The sequence below is a fragment of the Bombina bombina genome, unplaced genomic scaffold, assembly GCF_027579735.1.
Source record: "Bombina bombina isolate aBomBom1 unplaced genomic scaffold, aBomBom1.pri scaffold_1119, whole genome shotgun sequence".
Classification (NCBI taxonomy): domain Eukaryota; kingdom Metazoa; phylum Chordata; class Amphibia; order Anura; family Bombinatoridae; genus Bombina; species Bombina bombina.
Window position 1 is genome coordinate 11,310 of NW_026510710.1, and position 25,677 is coordinate 36,986.

The following is a 25,677-nucleotide window of genomic DNA, read 5'->3' on the forward strand; positions in this document are numbered from 1 at the left end:
ATAATACAGACAATACTAAGGCAGCACATAGTATGTGACAGGATACAGCGTCTCTACTTATGTTTGTGTATACAGATAATACAGACAATACTAAGGCAGCACATAGTGTGTGACAGGATACAGCCCCTGTACTTATGTTTGTGTATACAGATAATACAGACAATACTAAGGCAGTACATAGTATGTGACAGGATACAGCGTCTCTACTTATGTTTGTGTATATAGATAATACAGACAATACTAAGGTAACACATAGTGTGTGACAGGATACAGCGTCTCTACTTATGTTTGTGTATATAGATAATACAGACAATACTAAGGCAGCACATAGTATGTGACAGGATACAGCGTCTGTACTTATGTTTGTATATACAGATAATACAGGCAATACTAAGGCAGCACATAGTGTGTGACAGGATACAGCCCCTGTACTTATGTTTGTGTATACAGATAATACAGACAATACTAAGGTAGCACATAGTATGTGACAGGATACAGCGTCTGTACTTATGTTTGTGTATACAGATAATACAGACAATACTAAGGTAGCACATAGTGTGTGACAGGATACAGCCTCTGTACTTATGTTTGTGTATACAGATAATACAGACAATACTAAGGTAGCACATAGTATGTGACAGGATACATCCTCTGTACTTATGTTTGTGTATACAGATAATACAGACAATACTAAGGCAGCACATAGTGTGTGACAGGATACAGCGCCTGTACTTATGTTTGTGTATACAGATAATACAGACAATACTAAGGCAGCACATAGTATGTGACAGGATACAGCCTCTGTACTTATGTTTGTGTATACAGATAATACAGACAATACTAAGGCAACACATAGTGTGTGACAGGATACAGCGTCTCTACTTATGTTTGTGTATATAGATAATACAGACAATACTAAGGCAGCACATAGTATGTGACAGGATACAGCGTCTCTACTTATGTTTGTGTATACAGATAATACAGACAATACTAAGGCAGCACATAGTGTGTGACAGGATACAGCCCCTGTACTTATGTTTGTGTATACAGATAATACAGACAATACTAAGGCAGTACATAGTATGTGACAGGATACAGCGTCTCTACTTATGTTTGTGTATACAGATAATACAGACAATACTAAGGCAGCACATAGTGTGTGACAGGATACAGCCCCTGTACTTATGTTTGTGTATACAGATAATACAGACAATACTAAGGCAGCACATAGTGTGTGACAGGATACAGCGTCTGTACTTATGTTTGTGTATACAGATAATACAGACAATACTAAGGCAGCACATAGTATGTGACAGGATACAGCGTCTGTACTTATGTTTGTGTATACAGATAATACAGACAATACTAAGGCAGCACATAGTATGTGACAGGATACAGCGTGTGTACTTATGTTTGTGTATACAGATAATACAGACAATACTAAGGTAGCACATAGTGTGTGACAGGATACAGCCTCTGTACTTATGTTTGTGTATACAGATAATACAGACAATACTAAGGCAGCACATAGTGTGTGACAGGATACAGCGTCTGTACTTGTGTTTGTGTATACAGATAATACAGACAATACTAAGGCAGCACATAGTATGTGACAGGATACAGCGTGTGTACTTATGTTTGTGTATACAGATAATACAGACAATACTAAGGCAGCACATAGTATGTGACAGGATACAGCGTCTGTACTTGTGTTTGTGTATACAGATAATACAGACAATACTAAGGCAGCACATAGTATGTGACAGGATACAGCGTGTGTACTTATGTTTGTGTATACAGATAATACAGACAATACTAAGGCAGCACATAGTATGTGACAGGATACAGCGTCTGTACTTATGTTTGTGTATACAGATAATACAGACAATACTAAGGCAGCACATAGTGTGTGACAGGATACAGCGTCTGTACTTATGTTTGTGTATACAGATAATACAGACAATACTAAGGCAGCACATAGTGTGTGACAGGATACAGCGTCTGTACTTATGTTTGTGTATACAGATAATACAGACAATACTAAGGTAGCACATAGTGTGTGACAGGATACAGCCTCTGTACTTATGTTTGTGTATACAGATAATACAGGCAATACTAAGGCGCACAGGATGTCTCATGGTCACTTACCTCAGTCTCTGGACCCACTTGAGCTGCAGATACGCAATGCTAAAGCCTTCTTACTGCAGACGGACACATCAGGAGTCAGTGTGTAAGTATGGGACTGGGGTCACCTTGTGAGCGTGGGGCATCTGTGGGGTCACCTTGTGAGTGTGGGGCATCTGTGGGGTCACCTTGTGAGTGTGGGGCATCTGTGGGGTCACCTTGTGAGTGTGGGGCATCTGTGGGGTCACTGAGTGAGTGTGGGGCATCTGTGGAGTCACCCTGTGAGTGTGGGGCATCTGTGGGGTCACTGAGTGAGTGTGGGGCATCTGGGGAGTCACTCTGTGAGTGTGGGGCATCTGTGGGGTTACTGGGTGAGTGTGGGACATCTGTGGTGTCACCCTGTGAGTGTGGGGCATCTGTGGGGTAACCTTGTGAGTTTAGGGCATTTATGGGGAGCAATCTGGGATGAGTCTCTGAGTATGGGGTCTCTGGTTGAGTCAAGGGGCAATCTGGGGTCACATGATTAGTCTGGGGCAACCTATAGGTGTTTTGGGGCAGTTCTGAGGTTACAGGATGGAGTAGAGGCAATTTAAGGTCGACCTTCAAAAATTTTGCAGCAGGTCACAGGATTGGTCATGAGAAATCTGGAGTCAGTTTATAAATACACAGGGGGGTTGGGCGTCACTGTATAAATGTGCAGGGAGGTCGGGGGTCAGTGTATAAATGTGCAGGGAGGTCGGGGGTCAGTGTATAAATGTGCAGGGAGGTCAGGGGCCAGTGTTTGAATGTGCAGGGAGGTCGGGGGTCAGTGTATAAATGTGCAGGGAGGTCGGGGGCCAGGTTATAAATACGCAGGGAGGTCGGGGGCCAGTGTATGAATGTGCAGGGAGGTCAGCGGTCAGTGTATAAATGTGCAGGGAGGTCAGGGGTCAGTGTATGAATGCCCAGGGAGGTCAGGGGTCAGTGTATGAATGCACAGGGAGGTCAGGGGTCAGTGTATAAATGCGCAGGGAGGTTGGGGGTCAGTGTATGAATGCGCAGGGAGGTCGGGGGTCAGTGTATGAATGCCCAGGGAGGTTGGGGGTCAGTGTATGAATGCGCAGGGAGGTCGGGGGTCAGTGTATGAATGCCCAGGGAGGTCAGGGATCAGTGTATGAATGTGCTGGGAGGTCGGGAGTCAGTGTATGAATGCCCAGGGAGGTCAAGGGTCAGTGTATAAATGCGCAGGGAGGTTGGGGGTCAGTGTATGAATGCGCAGGGAGGTCGGGGGTCAGTGTATGAATGCCCAGGAAGGTCAGGGATAAGTGTATGAATGCGCAGGGAGGTCGGGAGTCAGTGTATGAATGCCCAGGGAGGTTAAGGGTCAGTGTATAAATGTGCAGGGAGGTTGGGGGTCAGTGTATAAGTGAGCAGGGAGATCGGGGGTCAGTGTATGAATGCGCAGGGAGGTCAGGGGTCAATGTATAAATGTGCAGGGAGGTCGGGGGTCAGTGTATAAATACGCAGGGAGGTCGGGGGTCAGTGTATACATGTGCAGGGAGGTTGAGGGTCAGTTTTTAAATGCACAGGGAGGTTGAGGGTCAATGTATGAATGCCCAGGGAGGTCGGGGGTCACTGTATGAATGCCCAGGGAGGTCAGGGGTCAGTGTATGAATGCCCAGGGAGGTCGGGGTTCAGTGTATGAATGCGCAGGGAGGTCGGGAGTCAGTGTATGAATGCCCAGGGAGGTCAAGGGTCAGTGTATGAATGTGCAGGGAGGTCAGGGGTCATTGTATGAATGCGCAGGGAGGTCGGGGGTCAGTGTATAAATGTGCAGGGAGGTCGGGGGTCAGTGTGTAAATACGCAGGGAGGTCGGGGGTCAGTGTATAAATGTGCAGGGAGAACGGGGGTCAGTGTATAAATGCGCAGGGAGGTTGAGGGTCAGTGTATGAATGTGCAGGGAGGTCGGGGGTCAGTGTATAAATGCACAGGGAGGTCAGGGGTCACTGTATAAATGTGCAGGGGGGTCAATGTATAAATACACAGGGAGGTTGTGGTCAGTGTATAAATACGCAGGGAGGTCGGAGTCAGTGTATGAATGTGCAGGGTGGTCGGCGTCAGTGTATAAATGTGCAGGGAGCTCGGGGGTCAGTGTATGAATGCGCAGGGAGGTCGGTGGTCAGTGTATGAATGTGCAGGGTGGTCGGGGGTCAGTGTATGAATGCGCAGGGAGGTCGGGGTTCAGTGTATGAATGCGCAGGCAGGTCGGGGGTCAGTGTATGAATGTGCAGGGAGGTCGGGGGTCAATGTATGAATGTGCAGGGAGGTCTGGGGTCAATGTATGAATGTTCAGGGAGGTCGGGGGTCACTATTTGAATTAGCAGGGATTTCGGGGTCAGTGTATGAATGTGCAGGGAGGTCGGGGGTCAGTGTATGAATGTGCAGGGAGGTCAGGGGTCAGTGTATGAATGCGCAGGGAGGTCGGGGGCAGTGTATGAATGTGCAGGGAGGTCGGGGGTCACTATATGAATTAGCAGATAGGTCGGGGTTAGTGTATGAATGTGCAGGGAGGTCGGGGGTCAGTGTATGAATGTGCAGGGAGGTCAGGGGTCAGTGTATGAATGCGCAAGGAGGTCGGGGGTCAGTGTATGAATGTGCAGGTAGGTCGGGGTTAGTGTATGAATGTGCAGGGAGGTCGGGGGTCAGTGTATGAATGTGCAGGGAGGTCGGGGGTCAGTGTATGAATGCACAGGGAGGTCGAGGGTCAGTGTATGAATGTGCAGGTAGGTCGGGGGTCACTATATGAATTAGCAGGGAGGTCGGGATTGGTGAGGCTTTGATTTTGGGTTAAGTTTTGGGAATACTGAATAGGTTAATAATTTTAGGGTACATTTCACAGGTATGAGCACCTCTCCACCCTCCTTTCTCGTATCTTGTCTGAACGCCCTCCTCATGCACTGGAGTCTCTCAGGGAGCTCAGTACAGAGATACAATGGTCTAGACTCGAACAGGGACCTGACGCGCTTCGCACACAGAGAGAGGACCCGCACACTTACATTAAGGCCGACATGCAACGTGCTCTCTTCAGCCATGGAACTGGAGAGGGGCAGGAGACTGAGGGGGACGCAGATATAGTAAGTGGCTCATAAACTTCTAACAAGTCTCCCCATTTTAGTTCAAATAGTAGTTTTTACTTTTTTGGTAAATTATATTGTAATTATTATAGCTAAATATAAGTATGGGGGATCACGGATAAATAAAGTTTAAATCAGTTTAACACAAGTCACATATTCTCTGTACAAACCATATAATGTTAAGAATAACGTTTTTGTCTATTTCCTTGTGTCGCTGGGGGCGGAGCATCTGGATCATGTTAGCGCTATAGCAGCCAGTCCAGTTGACCCACTTCCAGGGAGAGGATTTGTGTCTCTGCTTAGTTCAGTGCTCTTCTTATGCAGCATTTTCTCTGTTATACGTTTAGTTTGCTCATTTCTCTAGTGGCACAAGTGTGAAATGTTACTTTTTATAAAGTATTGTTGGTGTTCAGACAATTAAAAAAATTATCGGGACTAAAGATCTTATTTGTGGGACCAGACAGCGCCCACTAACTTGTATTACCTGGGTCCTTCCTGCTTGTAGCATGTTGTAGGTGCGCTCACTGGTGATAGCTCCGACGTACATTTCACTAATGAACGCTTGGCTTTGTCAAAGATCCTTGACAAAGCCAAACTTTCATTGGTGAAACATATGTTGGAGCTTTCTTCATGACGTCACAGTAAGGGCGCAGACTTAACTTCTGGATTCTTGACAAAGCCAAGTGTTCATTGGTGAAACATAGTATGAAATAGGGATGTATACCCTGCGCTAAACAAATGGGAAGGGGAAAGGGGAAATACCTCTAGCTCCCCTCAGCGGGTTCCCTAGTGGACCCAACAGTTAAGATAATGGAAAAGGGGGATGGAGGGGAGCGCCAACAAAGGCTGAGGTGTGGAGCTGAGAATACAGGTAATGGTATATATACCAAATATGAAGGTATATACGAAAAGGTGAAAATATGTAGATTAAAAGGTTTAAAATGTATAGAAATTTATTACACAATATGTTAAAAATCTGTTTCACAATAGATAACTCAAAAAACATGTAATTACAATTAAAACTGTTCATGGATCCATGTTACAACAATTACAAGATGGAATCAAGAAATAAAGAAAGCAAATGATAAAAAAGTGGCCTGATGTGCCGAATGTTCTATAGAAGAGTAGATTTGTAGATTTGTTCAAAGTACATAGTGCATGATCTTAAAGTTACTGACAGTTTTTTCTTGTCCAAAAGAGTGATGGAAAAAACAGCGTCCTAATTCAGTGTCCAAATTAAATAGTGAAAAATGAAGAAAGTGATCGCTTAGTATAAATGTTGAAAAAATATAAAAAAATGTGAACAAGGTAAGTAAAAAATGGAAAAAATCAACAAAATTTCCAAAAAAAATTGATGAAATCCTCCAAAAATGTGAAAATAAGTGAAAAAATAATAAAAAATACATATTAACTGTTGAATGTCTGTAAATCCAGTGTTTCCAAAGTGATAAAGTGGTTTTCAGTGCAAAGGAAAAGTGGTTGAGTGTTGATATAATACAAACAAAAAGAATTGTATAAAAAACCTGTGAAAGAAAACAAACAATACTATAACATATACCAACTGTTAAGTTCATATATCAGTAGTATGCTTACTCAAATCTGTCGACGCGTTTCGGCCATATAATCCTGGCCTTTATCAAGACTACTAGTATTATATGGCCGAAACGCGTCGACAGATTTGAGTAAGCATACTACTGATATATGAACTTAACAGTTGGTATATGTTATAGTATTGTTTGTTTTCTTTCACAGGTTTTTTATACAATTCTTTTTGTTTGTATTATATCAACACTCAACCACTTTTCCTTTGCACTGAAAACCACTTTATCACTTTGGAAACACTGGATTTCCAGACATTCAACAGTTAATATGTATTTCTCTTACTTGGTGTATTCAGTCCACGGATTCATCCTTACTTGTGGGATATTCTCAATCCCTACAGGAAGTGGCAAAGAGAGCACACAGCAAAGCTGTCCATATAGCTCCCCTCAGGCTCCGCCCCCCCAGTCATTCTCTTTGCCGCTCTAACAAGTAGCATCTCCACGGGAGAGGTAAAGAGTATGTGGTGTTAGATTTGTAGTTTTTATTTCTTCAATCAAGAGTTTGTTATTTTAAAATAGTGCCGGTTTGTACTATTTACTCTGAGGCAGAAAGTGATGAAGATTTCTGCTGAGGGGAAAAAGATTTTAGCATGTTGTAACTAAAATCCATGGCTGTTCCCACACAGGACTGTTGAGTACCGGAGAACTTCAGTTGGGGGGAACAGTTTGCAGGCTTATACTGCTTAAGGTATGCTCAGTCATTTTTTCTAACAAGACTTGGTAGTGCTAGAAGACTGACAGAAATCCCATGAGGGAAGGGAAGCCATTTTCTGAGACACAGTATAGAATGATGGCTTCAGTTAAGGGCTTTAATACTGGTAGAAACTGTAATGGGCTAAATCGATTACTTTATTGGGGTAATCTGGTATTTATCAAGCGTTTTAAACGTTGGTAACATTTTTGTTTTTTTTTATTATGCCTGGCATATTGAAAGACGTTTAATTTGACTCAGGAAGGCCCCATAACTCTGGAAGGAAGAGGGAGGGGGCCTCATTTTCGCGCCTCTGTTGCGCAGTTGATTTGCAAGATAGCTTCATGCAGCTTCACGTGTAGAGCCTTCAGAGTACAAGAGGACTTCAGGGAGGCTTATTTTTCTTCTGCAAATAACCCTAAAGGAAGGTAAAGCCACAGCAAAGACTGTGGCATCATACTGTAGTGGGTTAAAACGGTTGTTTACTTCATTTTGCTCTGGTTTGGGCAATAAGGGGTTAATTGATTTGAAAATTTGTGTGCAATCATTTCAAAGTATTAGGATCATGTGGTGAAAATTTCATTAAGATCACGCACTTAAATTGGCTAACGCTTTTATTTTAGATGCCGCTTTGCAATTAGCTAGATTAGCGGCGAAAAATTCAGGGTTTGCTATCGTGGCGCGCAGAGCGCTTTGGCTAAAGTCTTGGTCAGCGGATGTGTCATCCAAGACAAAATTGCTTAACATCCCTTTCAAAGGTAAAACTCTATTTGGACCAGAATTGAAAGAGATTATTTCAGACATCACTGGGGGAAAGGGCCACACCTTTTCCACAAGATAGGTCTTTCAAGGCTAAAAATAAGTCTAATTTTCGTTCCTTTCACAATTTCAGGAACGGACCGGCCTCTAATTCTGCATCCTCTAAGCAAGAGGGTAATGCCTCACAACCCAAACCAGCCTGGAAACCGATGCAAGGCTGGAACAAGGGTAAGCAGGCCAAGAAGCCTGCCGTTGCTAACAAAACAGCATGAAGGAGTAGCCCCCGATCCGGGACCGGATCTAGTGGGGGGCAGACTCTCTCTCTTTGCTCAGGCTTGGGCAAGAGATGTTCAGGATCCCTCGGCGCTAGAAATAGTTTCTCAAGGTTATCTCCTGGAATTCAAGGAACTACCCCCAAGGGGAAGGTTCCACATGTCTCACTTATCCTCAAACCAAATAAAGAGACAGGCATTCTTACATTGTGTAGAAGACCTGTTAAAGATGGGAGTGATACATCCAGTTCCAATAAAGGAACAAGGAATGGGATTTTATTCCAATCTGTTCGTAGTTCCCAAAAAAGAGGGAACTTTCAGACCAATTTTGGATTTGAAGATCCTAAACAAATTTCTCAGGGTACCATCGTTCAAGATGGAAACCATTTGAACGATTCTACCCACTATCCAGGAAAGTCAATTTATGACTACCGTGGATCTAAAGGATGCGTACCTACATATTCCTATCCACAAAGAACATCATCAGTTCCTAAGGTTCGCTTTTCTGGACAAGCATTACCAGTTTGTGGCCCTCCCATTCGGGTTAGCCACTGCTCCAAGGATTTTCACAAAGGTGCTAGGGTCCCTTCTAGCGGTTCTAAGACCGAGGGGCATTGCAGTAGTACCTTACTTGGACGACATTCTAATACAAGCGTCGTCCCTGTCATACAGACATCGTTCTAGCCTTTCTCAGATCACACGGATGGAAGGTGAACATAGAAAAAAGGTCTCTGTCTCCGTCGACAAGAGTTCCCTTCTTGGGAACAATAATAGATTCCTTAGAAATGAGGATTTTTCTGACAGAGGTCAGAAAATCAAAACTTCTAAGCTCTTGTCAAGTGCTTCATTCTGTTCCTCGTCCTTCCATAGCGCAGTGCATGGAAGTAGTAGGGTTGATGGTTGCAGCAATGGACATAGTTCCTTTTGCACGAATTCATCTAAGACCATTACAACTGTGCATGCTCAAACAGTGGAATGGGGACTATACAGACTTGTCTCCAATGATTCAAGTAGATCAGAAGACCAGAGATTCACTCCGTTGGTGGCTGACCCTGGACCATCTGTCCCAGGGAATGAGCTTCCGCAGACCAGAGTGGGTCATTGTCACGACCGACGCCAGTCTAGTGGGCTGGGGCGCGGTCTGGGAATCCCTGAAAGCTCAGGGTCTATGGTCTCGGGAAGAGTCTCTTCTCCCGATAAACATTCTGGAACTGAGAGCGATATTCAATGCTCTCAGGGCTTGGCCTCAGCTAGCAAAGGCCAGATTCATAAGGTTCCAATCAGACAACATGATGACCTTTGCGTATATCAATCATCAGGGGGGAACAAGGAGTTCCCTGGCGATGAAAGAAGTGACCAAAATAATTCAATGGGCGGAGGATCACTCCTGTCACCTGTCTGCGATCCACATCCCAGGTGTGGAAAACTGGGAGGCGGATTTTCTGAGTCGTCAGACATTCCATCCGGGGGAGTGGGAACTACATCCGGAGATCTTTGCCCAAATAACTCAATTATGGGGCATTCCAGACATGGATCTGATGGCGTCTCGTCAGAACTTCAAGGTTCCTTGCTACGGGTCCAGATCCAGGGATCCCAAGGCGACTCTAGTAGATGCACTAGTAGCACCTTGGACCTTCAACCTAGCTTATGTATTTCCACCGTTTCCTCTCATTCCCAGGCTGGTAGCCAGGATCAATCAGGAGAGGGCCTCAGTGATCTTGATAGCTCCTGCGTGGCCATGCAGGACTTGGTATGCAGACCTGGTGAATATGTCATCGGCTCCACCATGGAAGCTACCTTTGAGACAGGACCTTCTTGTTCAGGGTCCATTCGAACATCCAAATCTGGTCTCCCTCCAGCTGACGGCTTGGAGATTGAACGCTTGATTCTATCGAAGCGTGGGTTTTCAGATTCTGTGATAGATACTCTGGTTCAGGCCAGAAAACCGGTAACTAGAAAGATTTACCATAAAATATGGAAAAGATATATCTGTTGGTGTGAATCCAAAGGATTCCCATGGAATAAGATAAAAATTCCTAAGATTCTCTCCTTTCTACAAGAAGGTTTGGAGAAAGGATTATCTGCAAGTTCTCTAAAGGGACAGATCTCTGCTTTATCTGTCTTACTACACAAAAGACTGGCAGCTGTGCCAGATGTTCAAGCATTTGTTCAGGCGCTGGTTAGGATCAAGCCTGTTTACAGACCTTTGACTCCCCCCTGGAGTCTAAATCTAGTTCTTTCAGTTCTTCAAGGGGTTCCGTTTGAACCTTTACATTCCATAGATATTAAGTTACTATCTTGGAAAGTTTTGTTTTTGGTTGCAATTTCTTCTGCCAGAAGAGCTTCAGAGTTATCTGCTCTGCAGTGTTCTCCGCCCTATCTGGTGTTCCATGCAGATAAGGTGGTTTTGCGTACTAAGCCTGGTTTTCTTCCTAAGGTTGTTTCTAACAAAAATATTAACCAGGAGATAGTTGTACCTTCTTTATGTCCGAATCCAGTTTCAAAGAAGGAACGTTTGTTACACAATTTGGACGTAGTCCGTGCTCTAAAATTCTATTTAGAGGCTACAAAAGATTTCAGACAAACATCTTCCTTGTTTGTTGTTTATTCTGGTAAAAGGAGAGGTCAAAAAGCGACTTCTACCTCTCTTTCCTTTTGGCTTAAAAGCATCATCCGATTGGCTTATGAGACTGCCGGACGGCAGCCTCCTGAAAGAATCACAGCTCACTCCACTAGGGCTGTGGCTTCCACATGGGCCTTCAAGAACGAGGCTTCTGTTGACCAGATATGTAAGGCAGCGACTTGGTCTTCACTGCACACTTTTGCCAAATTTTACAAATTTGATACTTTTGCTTCTTCGGAGGCTATTTTTGGGAGAAAGGTTTTGCAAGCTGTGGTGCCTTCCGTTTAGGTAACCTGATTTGCTCCCTCCCTTCATCCGTGTCCTAAAGCTTTGGTATTGGTTCCCACAAGTAAGGATGACGCCGTGGACCGGACACACCAATGTTGGAGAAAACAGAATTTATGCTTACCTGATAAATTACTTTCTCCAACGGTGTGTCCGGTCCACGGCCCGCCCTGGTTTTTTAATCAGGTCTGATGAATTATTTTCTCTAACTACAGTCACCACGGTACCATATGGTTTCTCCTATATATATTTCCTCCTGTCCGTCGGTCGAATGACTGGGGTGGGTGGAGCCTAGGAGGGACTATATGGCCAGCTTTGCTGGGACTCTTTGCCATTTCCTGTTGGGGAAGAGATATCCCACAAGTAAGGATGACGCCGTGGACCGGACACACCGTTGGAGAAAGTAATTTATCAGGTAAGCATAAATTCTGTTTTTTCCCAAAAAGCGCGATAGCTCAGTTTTAAATACAGAGGATGAGCAATCTGAAGCTTTGGATAATTTATCTGTAGTACCCTCAGAAAACTCAGAAGTAGCAGTGAGGGACAGTCTGTCTGACGGAGAAATTTCTGACACAGGAAAAGTTTCTCAGCAGGCAGAGTCAGATTCCTTAGCGTTTAAATTTAAGCTGGAACACCTCCGCGTCCTGCTCAAGGAGGTTTTAGCTACGCTGGATGATTGTGACCCCATGGTGGTCCCTGAAAAATTGTGTAAAATGGACAGGTTTTTAGAGGTCCCTGTATACACTGAGGCATTTCCGATCCCAACGATGAGGTCATGGATAGAATTCATGCTCTAAAGCTGGCTAATTCTTTTATCACGGATGCCGCTTTCCAATTAGCTAAGCTAGCGGCGAAAAACTCAGGTTTTGCCATCATGGCGCGAAGAGCGCTTTGGCTCAAATTATGGTCGGCCGATGTGTCGTCCAAAACGAAACTGTTAAATATTCCCTTCAAGGGGAAAACTCTGTTTGGCCCAGAGCTGAAGGAAATTATTTCAGATATCACTGGGGGCAAGGGCCATGCCCTTCCACAAGATAGGCCGTTTAAGGCTAAAAACAAGGCTAATTTTCGCTCCTTTCACAACTTCCGGAGCGGACCTGCCACAACCTCTGCTGCCGCAAAGCAAGATAACGCTTCCCAGCCCAAAGCAACCTGGAAACCCTTGCAGGGCTGGAATAAGGGTAAACAGGCAAAGAAGCCTGCTCCTGCTACCAAGACAGCATGAAGGGGTAGCCCCCGATCCGGGATCGGATCTAGTAGGGGGCAGACTTTCTCTCTTCGCTCAGGCTTGGGCAAGAGATGTTCCAGATCCCTGGGCATTAGAAATAGTTGCTCAGGGGTACCTTCTAGAACTCAAGGATTCTCCCCCAAGGGGAAGGTTCCACATTTCTCATTTGTCTTCAGACCAAATAAAGAAACAGGCGTTCTTACGCTGTGTAGAAGATCTTCTAAAAATGGGAGTGATACACCCAGTTCCTATTGCAGAACAAGGATTGGGCTTTTACTCAAACCTGTTCGTAGTTCCCAAAAAGGAGGGAACTTTCAGCCCAATCCTGGACCTAAAAATTCTAAACAAATTCCTAAGAGTTCCGTCCTTCAAAATGGAAACCATTCGGACAATCTTGCCGATGATCCAGGAGGGTCAATATATGACTACCGTGGATCTAAAGGATGCGTATCTACATATTCCTATCCACAAAGATAACCATCAGTTCCTAAGGTTCGCCTTTCTGGACAAACATTACCAGTTCGTGGCCCTTCCTTTCGGGTTGGCCAACGCTCCCAGAATTTTCACAAAGGTGCTAGGGTCCCTTCTAGCGGTACTAAGACCGCGGGGCATTGCAGTAGCACCTTACCTAGACGACATATTAATACAGGCGTCGTCCTTTCACAGAGCCAAGGCTCATACGGACATAGTTCTGGCCTTTCTAAGGTCTCACGGGTGGAAGGTGAACGTAGAAAAGAGTTCTCTGTCCCCGCTCACAAGGGTTCCCTTTCTGGGAACATTAATAGACTCGGTAGAAATGAAAATCTTTCTGACAGAGGTCAGGAAGTCAAAACTGTTGAATACTTGCCGAGTTCTTCATTCCATTCCTCTGCCTTCCGTGGCTCAGTGCATGGAAGTAATTGGGTTAATGGTTGCGGCAATGGACGTAGTCCCTTTTGCCCGAATCCATCTCAGACCACTGCAGCTGTGCATGCTCAAACAGTGGAATGGAGATTACGCAGATTTGTCTCCTCAAATTCAAATGGACCGGAAACCAGAGAATCCCTTCTCTGGTGGTTGTCTCAAGATCACCTGTCTCAGGGTATGAGTTTCCGCAGACCGGAGTGGATCATTGTCACGACCAATGCCAGTCTGTTAGGCTGGGGTGCGGTCTGGAACTCCCTGAAGGCTCAGGGGCTATGGTCTCGGGAAGAATCTCTTCTCCCGATAAACATTTTGGAGCTGAGAACAATATTCAATACGCTCCAGGCGTGGCCTCAACTAGCAGAGGCCAAATTCATTAGATTTCAGTCGGACAACATCACGACTGTAGCGTACATCAATCATCAGGGAGGAACAAAAAGTTCCCTAGCGATGAAGGAAGTATCCAAGATTATCAAATGGGCGGAGGATCACTCCTGCCATCTATCTGCAATCCACATCCCAGGGGTAGACAACTGGAAGGCGGATTTTCTGAGTCGTCAGACTTTCCATCCGGGGGAGTGGGAACTCCACCCGGAGGTTTTTGCTCAGCTGACCCAGCTATGGGGCATTCCAGAATTGGATCTGATGGCGTCCCGTCAGAACACCAAACTTCCCCTTTATGGATCCAGATCCAGGGATCCCAAGGCGGCGTTGATAGATGCATTAACAGCGCCTTGGTCATTCAATCTCGCTTATGTCTTTCCACCGTTTCCTCTTCTCCCTCGGCTAGTAGCCAGAATCAAACAGGAGAAGGCTTCGGTAATTCTGATAGCGCCTGCGTGGCCACGCAGGACTTGGTATGCAGACCTAGTGGACATGTCATCGGTCCCACCATGGAAACTGCCATCGAGGCAGGATCTTCTAATTCAAGGTCCTTTCAAGCATCCAAATCTAGTTTCTCTGCAACTGACTGCTTGGAGATTGAACGCTTAATTCTAGCTAAACGTGGTTTCTCTGATTCAGTTATAGACACTCTGATACAGGCCAGGAAGCCTGTCACCAGGAAAATTTACCATAAGATATGGCGGAAATATCTTTGTTGGTGTGAATCCAAGGGTTACTCGTGGAGTAAGGTTAGGATTCCAAGGATATTGTCTTTTCTCCAAGAAGGATTGGAGAAAGGTCTGTCAGCTAGTTCCTTAAAGGGACAGATATCTGCTCTGTCTATCCTGTTACATAAGCGTCTGGCAGCCGTACCAGACGTCCAGGTGTTTGCACAGGCCTTAGTTAGAATCAAGCCTGTTTACAAGCCTGTGGCTCCTCCATGGAGTCTAAATTTAGTTCTTTCAGTTCTTCAAGGAGTTCCGTTTGAACCTTTGCATTCCATAGATATCAAGTTATTATCTTGGAAAGTTTTGTTTTTAGTAGCCATTTCTTCTGCCCGAAGAGTTTCTGAATTGTCTGCTTTGCAGTGTAATTCACCCTATCTGGTGTTCCATGCAGATAAGGTTGTTTTGCGTACTAAACCTGGTTTTCTTCTAAAAGTGGTTTCTAATAAAATTATTAACCAGGAAATCATTGTTCCTTTTCTGTGTCCTAATCCAGTTTCTAGGAAGGAACGACTTTTACACAATCTTGACGTCGTTCGTGCCTTAAAATTCTATTTAAAGGCAACTAAGGATTTCAGACAAACATCATCCTTGTTTGTTGTCTATTCTGGTAAGAGGAGAGGTCAGAAAGCGACTGCTACCTCTCTTTCCTTGTGGCTGAAAAGCATCATCCGATTGGCTTATGAGACTGCTGGTCAGCAGCCTCCTGAACGAATTACAGCTCATTCCACCAGAGCTGTGGCTTCCACATAGGCTTTCAAGAACGAGGCTTCTGTTGAACAGATTTGTAAGGCAGCGACTTGGTCTTCACTGCATACATTTGCCAAATTTTACAAATTCGATACTTTTGCTTCTTCGGAGGCTATTTTTGGAAGAAAGGTTTTGCAAGCAGTGGTGCCTTCCGTTTAGGTTACCCTCCCTTCATCCGTGTCCTATTGCTTTGGTATTGGTATCCCACAAGTAAGGATGAATCCGTGGACTGAATATACCAAGTAAGAGAAAACAGAATTTATGCTTACCTGATAAATTACTTTCTCTTACGGTGTATCCAGTCCACGGCCCGCCCTGATATTTAAGTCAGGTTCAAATTTAATTTACAATAACTACAGTCACCACTGCACCCTATGGTTCTCCTTTTTCTCCTAACCGTCGGTCGAATGACGGGGGGGGCGGAGCCTGAGGGGAGCTATATGGACAGCTCTGCTGTGTGCTCTCTTTGCCACTTCCTGTAGGGATTGAGAATATCCCACAAGTAAGGATGAATCCGTGGACTGAATACACCTGTAAGAGAAAGTAATCTATCAGGTAAGCATAAATTCTGTTTTTTGATTATTTTTTCGCTTATTTTCAAATTTTTGGAGGATTGCATCAATTTTTTGTGGAATTTTTGTGGATTTTTTCCATTTTTTACTTACCTTGTTCACATTTTTTTATATTTTTTCAACATTTATACTAAGCAATCACTTTCTTCATTTTTCACTATTTAATTTGGACACTGAATTAGGACGCTGTTTTTTCCATCACTCTTTTGGACAAGAAAAAACTGTCAGTAACTTTAAGATCATGCACTATGTACTTTGAACAAATCTACAAATCTACTCTTCTATAGAACATTCGGCACATCAGGCCACTTTTTTATCATTTGCTTTCTTTATTTCTTGATTCCATCTTGTAATTGTTGTAACATGGATCCATGAACAGTTTTAATTGTAATTACATGTTTTTTGAGTTATCTATTGTGAAATAGATTTTTAACATATTGTGTAATAAATTTCTATACATTTTAAACCTTTTAATCTACATATTTTCACCTTTTCGTATATACCTTCATATTTGGTATATATACCATTACCTGTATTCTCAACTCCACACCTCAGCCTTTGTTGGCGCTCCCCTCCATCCCCCTTTTCCATTGGTGAAACATACGTTGGAGCTATCTTCGTGACATCATAGTAAGGGCAGAGATTTAGCTTCTGGATCCTTGACAAAGTTAAACATTCATTGGTAAAATGTACGTCGGAGCTATCTTTGTGAGGTCACAGTAAGGGTGGAGACTTACCTTCTGGATCCTTGACAAAGCCAAGCGTTCATTGGTGAAACATACGTTGGAGCTATCTTTGTGATGTCACAGTAAGAGCAGAGACTTACCTTCTGGATCCTTGACAAAGCCAAGCGTTCATTGGTGAAACATACGTTGGAGCTATCTTTGTGTTGTCACAGTAAGAGCAGAGACTTACCTTCTGGATTCTTGACAAAGCCAAACGTTCATTGGTGAAACATATGTTAGAGCTATCTTTGTGATGTCACAGTAAGAGCAGAGACTTACCTTCTGGATTCTTGACAAAGCCAAGTGTACATTGGTGAAACATACGTTGGAGCTATCTTCGTGACATCATAGTAAGGGCAGAGATTTACCTTCTGGATCCTTGACAAAGCCAAGCGTTCATTGGTGAAACATACGTTGGAGCTATCTTTGTGTTGTCACAGTAAGAGCAGAGACTTACCTTCTGGATTCTTGACAAAGCCAAACGTTCATTGGTGAAACATATGTTAGAGCTATCTTTGTGATGTCACAGTAAGAGCAGAGACTTACCTTCTGGATCCTTGACAAAGCCAAGCGTTCATTGGTGAAACATACGTTGGAGCTATCTTTGTGTTGTCACAGTAAGAGCAGAGACTTACCTTCTGGATTCTTGACAAAGCCAAACGTTCATTGGTGAAACATATGTTAGAGCTATCTTTGTGATGTCACAGTAAGAGCAGAGACTTACCTTCTGGATTCTTGACAAAGCCAAGTGTACATTGGTGAAACATACGTTGGAGCTATCTTCGTGACATCATAGTAAGGGCAGAGATTTACCTTCTGGATCCTTGACAAAGCCAAGCGTTCATTGGTGAAACATACTTTGGAGCTATCTTTGTGATGTCACAGTAAGGGCAGAGATTTAGCTTCTGGATCCTTGAGTGACTCTAAGGGGTCTCAGTGAGCCTTTAAATCTAGAGTTTGATATTGATGTTATATTGTACCACAGGACTTCACTATTCTTGGAGGTATAATCTTTTGGATCTTCAAGCAACATTTGTTGGAGCTCTTTTATTATATTTGATATCCTTTTATGCACATTTACATTGTTTTAAGCATTTATTTTTCTTTTTATTGTTTGTGATTAAGACAGGTTTATATTTTGGGATTTTAAATGACACTTTATTGTTGATTCTTATTATTTTGCAATGTTACAAAACCATTAATTAGTATTATAAGCATGTAATATACTAAAGAATCTTTTTCGCAAACCCATCATTAGTAAAACATGGTTTCCCGTATCTGGGAGCTTAGACCATCAGTGACATCTAACTTATACCAATCAATATGTTAATGTTTATCATGAGCACTAAATTTATATATCCACAAATTCAGGCAAGTTCCTCTGCTGCTATATAAAATAAGCCAAAAGCACGTCACTATGTAGTTAATCTGTTTAATATGTAATTAGTGTCTAATTTTATAAATGGTATCACTGTATTGTCAGACAATTTACAGGTTGCATTTGTTTTCTGTACAGGGAGACTCTCCACTCCCAAATCTCCTGGACCTTTCCCAACTTCTCCAGCAGGCTGGCGTGAGTCTGGGGAGGGATGAGGTAGTGAAGATATGTCTAGCGCTCAAGAGACTCGTAGACACACATCCCCTCCAATACTGTCGCCTCTGGGGCAAGATGCTGGGGACAGAAGGAGGTTACCTGGTGGCTGAAGTGCAGTTCCGGGAAGGGGAGGATGATGAAGCGGAGGAGAGAGGAGAAGAGGAAGAAAACGAGGTTGAGGAGCCAGAACATGAGGATGAGGAGGAAACGGAAGAGGCAGAGGACCTACCACCCAAATCCACGTATCGCCCCCCCCCTGTGATACCCATGGAAGAGTATGGAAAGGGAGCAAATAAATATGTTTACTATGTATGTTCTGAGGCAGGAACAGAATGGGTTAGACTGCCCCAAGTTACCCCGGCTCAGATCTGTGCTGCTCGTAAGGTATCTATCTACTTGTTGTAGTCTGTCTGTCTGCCTGTCTGTATATCATTATCTAATGTACAGAACTGCTGTAGGTTGGTCTGTCTGTCTGTATCTATATCTAATGTACATATCTGATGTAGGTTAGTCTGTCTGTATCTATATCTAATGTACAGATCTGATGTAGGTTAGTCTGTCTGTATCTATATCTAATGTACAGATCTGATGTAGGTTAGTCTGTCTGTCTGTATCTATATCTAATGTACAGATCTGCTGTAGGTTAGTCTGTCTGTATCTATATCTAATGTACAGATCTGCTGTAGGTTAGTCTGTCTGTCTGTATCTATATCTAATGTACAGATCTGATATAGGTTAGTCTGTCTGTATCTATATCTAATGTACAGATCTGATGTAGGTTAGTCTGTCTGTCTGTATCTATAGCTAATGTACAGATCTGATGTAGGTTAGTCTGTCTGTATCTATATCTAATGTACAGATCTGCTGTAGGTTAGTCTGTCTGTCTGTATCTATATCTAATGTACAGATCTGATGTAGGTTAGTCTGTCTGTATCTATATCTAATGTACAGATCTGATGTAGGTTAGTCTGTCTGTATCTATATCTAATGTACAGATCTGATGTAGGTTAGTCTGTCTGTATCTCTATATCTAATGTACAGATCTGATGTAGGTTAGTCTGTCTGTATCTATATCTAATGTACAGATCTGATGTAGGTTAGTCTGTCTGTCTGTATCTATATCTAATGTACAGATCTGATGTAGGTTAGTCTGTCTGTATCTATATCTAATGTACAGATCTGATGTAGGTTAGTCTGTCTGTATCTATATCTAATGTACAGATCTGATGTAGGTTAGTCTGTCTGTATCTATATCTAATGTACAGATCTGATGTAGGTTAGTCTGTCTGTATCTATATCTAATGTACAGATCTGATATAGGTTAGTCTGTCTGTCTGTATCTATATCTAATGTACAGATCTGATGTAGGTTAGTCTGTCTGTATCTATATCTAATGTACAGATCTGATGTAGGTTAGTCTGTCTGTATCTATATCTAATGTACAGATCTGATGTAGGTTAGTCTGTCTGTATCTATATCTAATGTACAGATCTGATGTAGGTTAGTCTGTCTGTATCTATATCTAATGTACAGATCTGCTGTAGGTTAGTCTGTCTGTATCTATATCTAATGTACAGATCTGATGTAGGTTAGTCTGTCTGTATCTATATCTAATGTACAGATCTGATATAGGTTAGTCTGTCTGTATCTATATCTAATGTACAGATCTGATGTAGGTTAGTCTGTCTGTATCTATATCTAATGTACAGATCTGCTGTAGGTTAGTCTGTCTGTATCTATATCTAATGTACAGATCTGCTGTAGGTTAGTCTGTCTGTATCTATATCTAATGTACAGATCTGATGTAGGTTAGTCTGTCTGTCTGTATCTATATCTAATGTACAGATCTGATGTAGGTTAGTCTGTCTGTATCTATATCTAATGTACAGATCTGATGTAGGTTAGTCTGTCTGTATCTATATCTAATGTACAGATCTGATGTAGGTTAGTCTGTCTGTATCTATATCTAATGTACAGATCTGATGTAGGTTAGTCTGTCTGTATCTATATCTAATGTACAGATCTGATGTAGGTTAGTCTGTCTGTATCTATATCTAATGTACAGATCTGCTGTAGGTTAGTCTGTCTGTATCTATATCTAATGTACAGATCTGCTGTAGGTTAGTCTGTCTGTATCTATATCTAATGTACAGATCTGATGTAGGTTAGTCTGTCTGTATCTACATCTAATGTACAGATCTGCTGTAGGTTAGTCTGTCTGTCTGTATCTATATCTAATGTACAGATCTGCTGTAGGCTAGTCTGTCTGTATTTATATCTAATGTACAGATCTGATGTAGGTTAGTCTGTCTGTATCTATATCTAATGTACAGATCTGCTGTAGGTTAGTCTGTCTGTATCTATATCTAATGTACAGATCTGCTGTAGGTTAGTCTGTCTGTCTGTATCTATATCTAATGTACAGATCTGATGTAGGTTAGTCTGTCTGTATCTATATCTAATGTACAGATCTGATGTAGGTTAGTCTGTCTGTATCTATATCTAATGTACAGATCTGCTGTAGGTTAGTCTGTCTGTATCTATATCTAATGTACAGATCTGCTGTAGGTTAGTCTGTCTGTATCTATATCTAATGTACAGATCTGCTGTAGGTTAGTCTGTCTGTATCTATATCTAATGTACAGATCTGATGTAGGTTAGTCTGTCTGTATCTATATCTAATGTACAGATCTGATGTAGGTTAGTCTGTCTGTATCTATATCTAATGTACAGATCTGCTGTAGGTTAGTCTGTCTGTCTGTATCTATATCTAATGTACAGATCTGATGTAGGTTAGTCTGTCTGTATCTATATCTAATGTACAGATCTGATGTAGGTTAGTCTGTCTGTCTGTATCTATATCTAATGTACAGATCTGATGTAGGTTAGTCTGTCTGTATCTATATCTAATGTACAGATCTGCTGTAGGTTAGTCTGTCTGTATCTATATCTAATGTACAGATCTGATGTAGGTTAGTCTGTCTGTATCTATATCTAATGTACAGATCTGATGTAGGTTAGTCTGTCTGTATCTATATCTAATGTACAGATCTGATGTAGGTTAGTCTGTCTGTCTGTATCTATATCTAATGTACAGATCTGCTGTAGGTTAGTCTGTCTGTATCTATATCTAATGTACAGATCTGATGTAGGTTAGTCTGTCTGTATCTATATCTAATGTACAGATCTGATGTAGGTTAGTCTGTCTGTATCTATATCTAATGTACAGATCTGCTGTAGGTTAGTCTGTCTGTCTGTATCTATATCTAATGTACAGATCTGCTGTAGGTTAGTCTGTCTGTCTGTATCTATATCTAATGTACAGATCTGCTGTAGGTTAGTCTGTCTGTCTGTATCTATATCTAATGTACAGATCTGATGTAGGTTAGTCTGTCTGTATCTATATCTAATGTACAGATCTGATGTAGGTTAGTCTGTCTGTATCTATATCTAATGTACAGATCTGATGTAGGTTAGTCTGTCTGTATCTATATCTAATGTACAGATCTGATGTAGGTTAGTCTGTCTGTATCTATATCTAATGTACAGATCTGATGTAGGTTAGTCTGTCTGTATCTATATCTAATGTACAGATCTGATGTAGGTTAGTCTGTCTGTCTGTATCTATATCTAATGTACAGATCTGCTGTAGGTTAGTCTGTCTGTATCTATATCTAATGTACAGATCTGATGTAGGTTAGTCTGTCTGTATCTATATCTAATGTACAGATCTGATGTAGGTTAGTCTGTCTGTATCTATATCTAATGTACAGATCTGCTGTAGGTTAGTCTGTCTGTATCTATATCTAATGTACAGATCTGATGTAGGTTAGTCTGTCTGTATCTATATCTAATGTACAGATCTGATGTAGATTAGTCTGTCTGTATCTATATCTAATGTACAGATCTGCTGTAGGTTAGTCTGTCTGTCTGTATCTATATCTAATGTACAGATCTGCTGTAGGTTAGTCTGTCTGTCTGTATCTATATCTAATGTACAGATCTGATGTAGGTTAGTCTGTCTGTATCTATATCTAATGTACAGATCTGATGTAGGTTAGTCTGTCTGTATCTATATCTAATGTACAGATCTGATGTAGGTTAGTCTGTCTGTATCTATATCTAATGTACAGATCTGATGTAGGTTAGTCTGTCTGTATCTATATCTAATGTACAGATCTGATGTAGGTTAGTCTGTCTGTATCTATATCTAATGTACAGATCTGATGTAGGTTAGTCTGTCTGTATCTATATCTAATGTACAGATCTGCTGTAGGTTAGTCTGTCTGTCTGTATCTATATCTAATGTACAGATCTGATGTAGGTTAGTCTGTCTGTCTGTATCTATATCTAATGTACAGATCTGATGTAGGTTAGTCTGTCTGTATCTATATCTAATGTACAGATCTGATGTAGGTTAGTCTGTCTGTATCTATATCTAATGTACAGATCTGCTGTAGGTTAGTCTGTCTGTATCTATATCTAATGTACAGATCTGATGTAGGTTAGTCTGTGCTGTATCTATATCTAATGTACAGATCTGATGTAGGTTAGTCTGTCTGTATCTATATCTAATGTACAGATCTGATGTAGGTTAGTCTGTCTGTATCTATATCTAATGTACAGATCTGCTGTAGGTTAGTCTGTCTGTATCTATATCTAATGTACAGATCTGATGTAGGTTAGTCTGTCTGTATCTATATCTAATGTACAGATCTGATGTAGGTTAGTCTGTCTGTATCTATATCTAATGTACAGATCTGATGTAGGTTAGTCTGTCTGTATCTATATCTAATGTACAGATCTGATGTAGGTTAGTCTGTCTGTATCTATATCTAATGTACAGATCTGATGTAGGTTAGTCTGTCTGTATCTATATCTAATGTACAGATCTGATGTAGGTTAGTCTGTCTGTCTGTATCTATATCTAATGTACAGATCTGATGTAGGTTAGTCTGTCTGTATCTATATCTAATGTACAGATCTGCTGTAGGTTAGTCTGTCTGTATCTATATCTAATGTACAGGTCTGATGTAGGTTAGTCTGTCTGTATCTATATCTAATGTACAGATCTGATATAGGTTAGTCTGTCTGTATCTATATCTAATGTACATATCTGATGTAGGTTAGTCTGTCTGTATCTATATCTAATGTACAGATCTGATGTAGGTTAGTCTGTCTGTATCTATATCTAATGTACAGATCTGCTGTAGGTTAGTCTGTCTGTATCTATATCTAATGTACAGATCTGATGTAGGTTAGTCTGTCTGTATCTATATCTAATGTACAGATCTGATGTAGGTTAGTCTGTCTGTATCTATATCTAATGTACAGATCTGATGTAGGTTAGTCTGTCTGTCTGTATCTATATCTAATGTACAGATCTGATGTAGGTTAGTCTGTCTGTCTGTATCTATATCTAATGTACAGATCTGCTGTAGGTTAGTCTGTCTGTATCTATATCTAATGTACAGATCTGCTGTAGGTTAGTCTGTCTGTATCTATATCTAATGTACAGATCTGATGTAGGTTAGTCTGTCTGTATCTATATCTAATGTACAGATCTGCTGTAGGTTAGTCCTGTCTGTATCTATATCTAATGTACAGATCTGCTGTAGGTTAGTCCTGTCTGTATCTATATCTAATGTACAGATCTGATGTAGGTTAGTCTGTCTGTATCTATATCTAATGTACAGATCTGATGTAGGTTAGTCTGTCTGTATCTATATCTAATGTACAGATCTGATGTAGGTTAGTCTGTCTGTATCTATATCTAATGTACAGATCTGATGTAGGTTAGTCTGTCTGTATCTATATCTAATGTACAGGTCTGATGTAGGTTAGTCTGTCTGTATCTATATCTAATGTACAGATCTGATGTAGGTTAGTCTGTCTGTCTGTATCTATATCTAATGTACAGGTCTGATGTAGGTTAGTCTGTCTGTATCTATATCTAATGTACAGATCTGATGTAGGTTAGTCTGTCTGTATCTATATCTAATGTACAGATCTGATGTAGGTTAGTCTGTCTGTATCTATATCTAATGTACAGATCTGCTGTAGGTTAGTCTGTCTGTATCTATATCTAATGTACAGATCTGATGTAGGTTAGTCTGTCTGTATCTATATCTAATGTACAGATCTGATGTAGGTTAGTCTGTCTGTATCTATATCTAATGTACAGGTCTGATGTAGGTTAGTCTGTCTGTATCTATATCTAATGTACAGGTCTGATGTAGGTTAGTCTGTCTGTATCTATATCTAATGTACAGATCTGATGTAGGTTAGTCTGTCTGTCTGTATCTATATCTAATGTACAGATCTGATGTAGGTTAGTCTGTCTGTATCTATATCTAATGTACAGATCTGATGTAGGTTAGTCTGTCTGTATCTATATCTAATGTACAGATCTGCTGTAGGTTAGTCTGTCTGTCTGTATCTATATCTAATGTACAGATCTGCTGTAGGTTAGTCTGTCTGTATCTATATCTAATGTACAGATCTGCTGTAGGTTAGTCTGTCTGTATCTATATCTAATGTACAGATCTGCTGTAGGTTAGTCTGTCTGTATCTATATCTAATGTACAGATCTGCTGTAGGTTAGTCTGTCTGTATCTATATCTAATGTACAGATCTGCTGTAGGTTAGTCTGTCTGTCTGTATCTATATCTAATGTACAGATCTGCTGTAGGTTAGTCTGTCTGTCTGTATCTATATCTAATGTACAGATCTGATGTAGGTTAGTCTGTCTGTCTCTATCTATATCTAATGTACAGATCTGCTGTAGGTTAGTCTGTCTGTATCTATATCTAATGTACAGATCTGATGTAGGTTAGTCTGTCTGTATCTATATCTAATGTACAGATCTGATGTAGGTTAGTCTGTCTGTATCTATATCTAATGTACAGATCTGATGTAGGTTAGTCTGTCTGTATCTATATCTAATGTACAGATCTGATGTAGGTTAGTCTGTCTGTATCTATATCTAATGTACAGATCTGCTGTAGGTTAGTCTGTCTGTATCTATATCTAATGTACAGATCTGATGTAGGTTAGTCTGTCTGTCTGTATCTATATCTAATGTACAGATCTGATGTAGGTTAGTCTGTCTGTCTGTATCTATATCTAATGTACAGATCTGATGTAGGTTAGTCTGTCTGTCTGTATCTATATCTAATGTACAGATCTGCTGTAGGTTAGTCTGTCTGTATCTATATCTAATGTACAGATCTGCTGTAGGTTAGTCTGTCTGTATCTATATCTAATGTACAGATCTGATGTAGGTTAGTCCTGTCTGTATCTATATCTAATGTACAGATCTGCTGTA

At 41.5% G+C, this 25,677-nt stretch overlaps 1 protein-coding gene across 1 annotated transcript; it reads left to right on the forward strand.

The window, feature by feature from the left end:
• The first annotated feature begins 2,105 nt into the window (after window positions 1–2,105).
• Window positions 2,106–18,755, forward strand: LOC128643334 (radial spoke head protein 6 homolog A). The gene is made up of 3 exons (XM_053696266.1): window positions 2,106–2,230; window positions 5,004–5,238; window positions 18,273–18,755. The coding sequence occupies exons 1-3, from the start codon at window positions 2,130–2,132 to the stop codon at window positions 18,753–18,755; spliced, it is 819 nt and encodes a 272-aa protein (XP_053552241.1). The 5' UTR covers window positions 2,106–2,129.
• The last annotated feature ends 6,922 nt before the right edge of the window (window positions 18,756–25,677 follow it).

Bases quoted from the DNA above. Each gene is read 5' to 3' on its own strand.
- LOC128643334 (XM_053696266.1), top strand. From the start codon at position 2,130: ATGTCTCATGGTCACTTACCTCAGTCTCTGGACCCACTTGAGCTGCAG. The intron at 2,231-5,003 runs GTAAGTATGGGA...TACATTTCACAG, and splicing joins GACACATCAGGAGTCAGTGT to GTATGAGCACCTCTCCACCC. The intron at 5,239-18,272 runs GTAAGTGGCTCA...TTTTCTGTACAG, and splicing joins CTGAGGGGGACGCAGATATA to GGAGACTCTCCACTCCCAAA.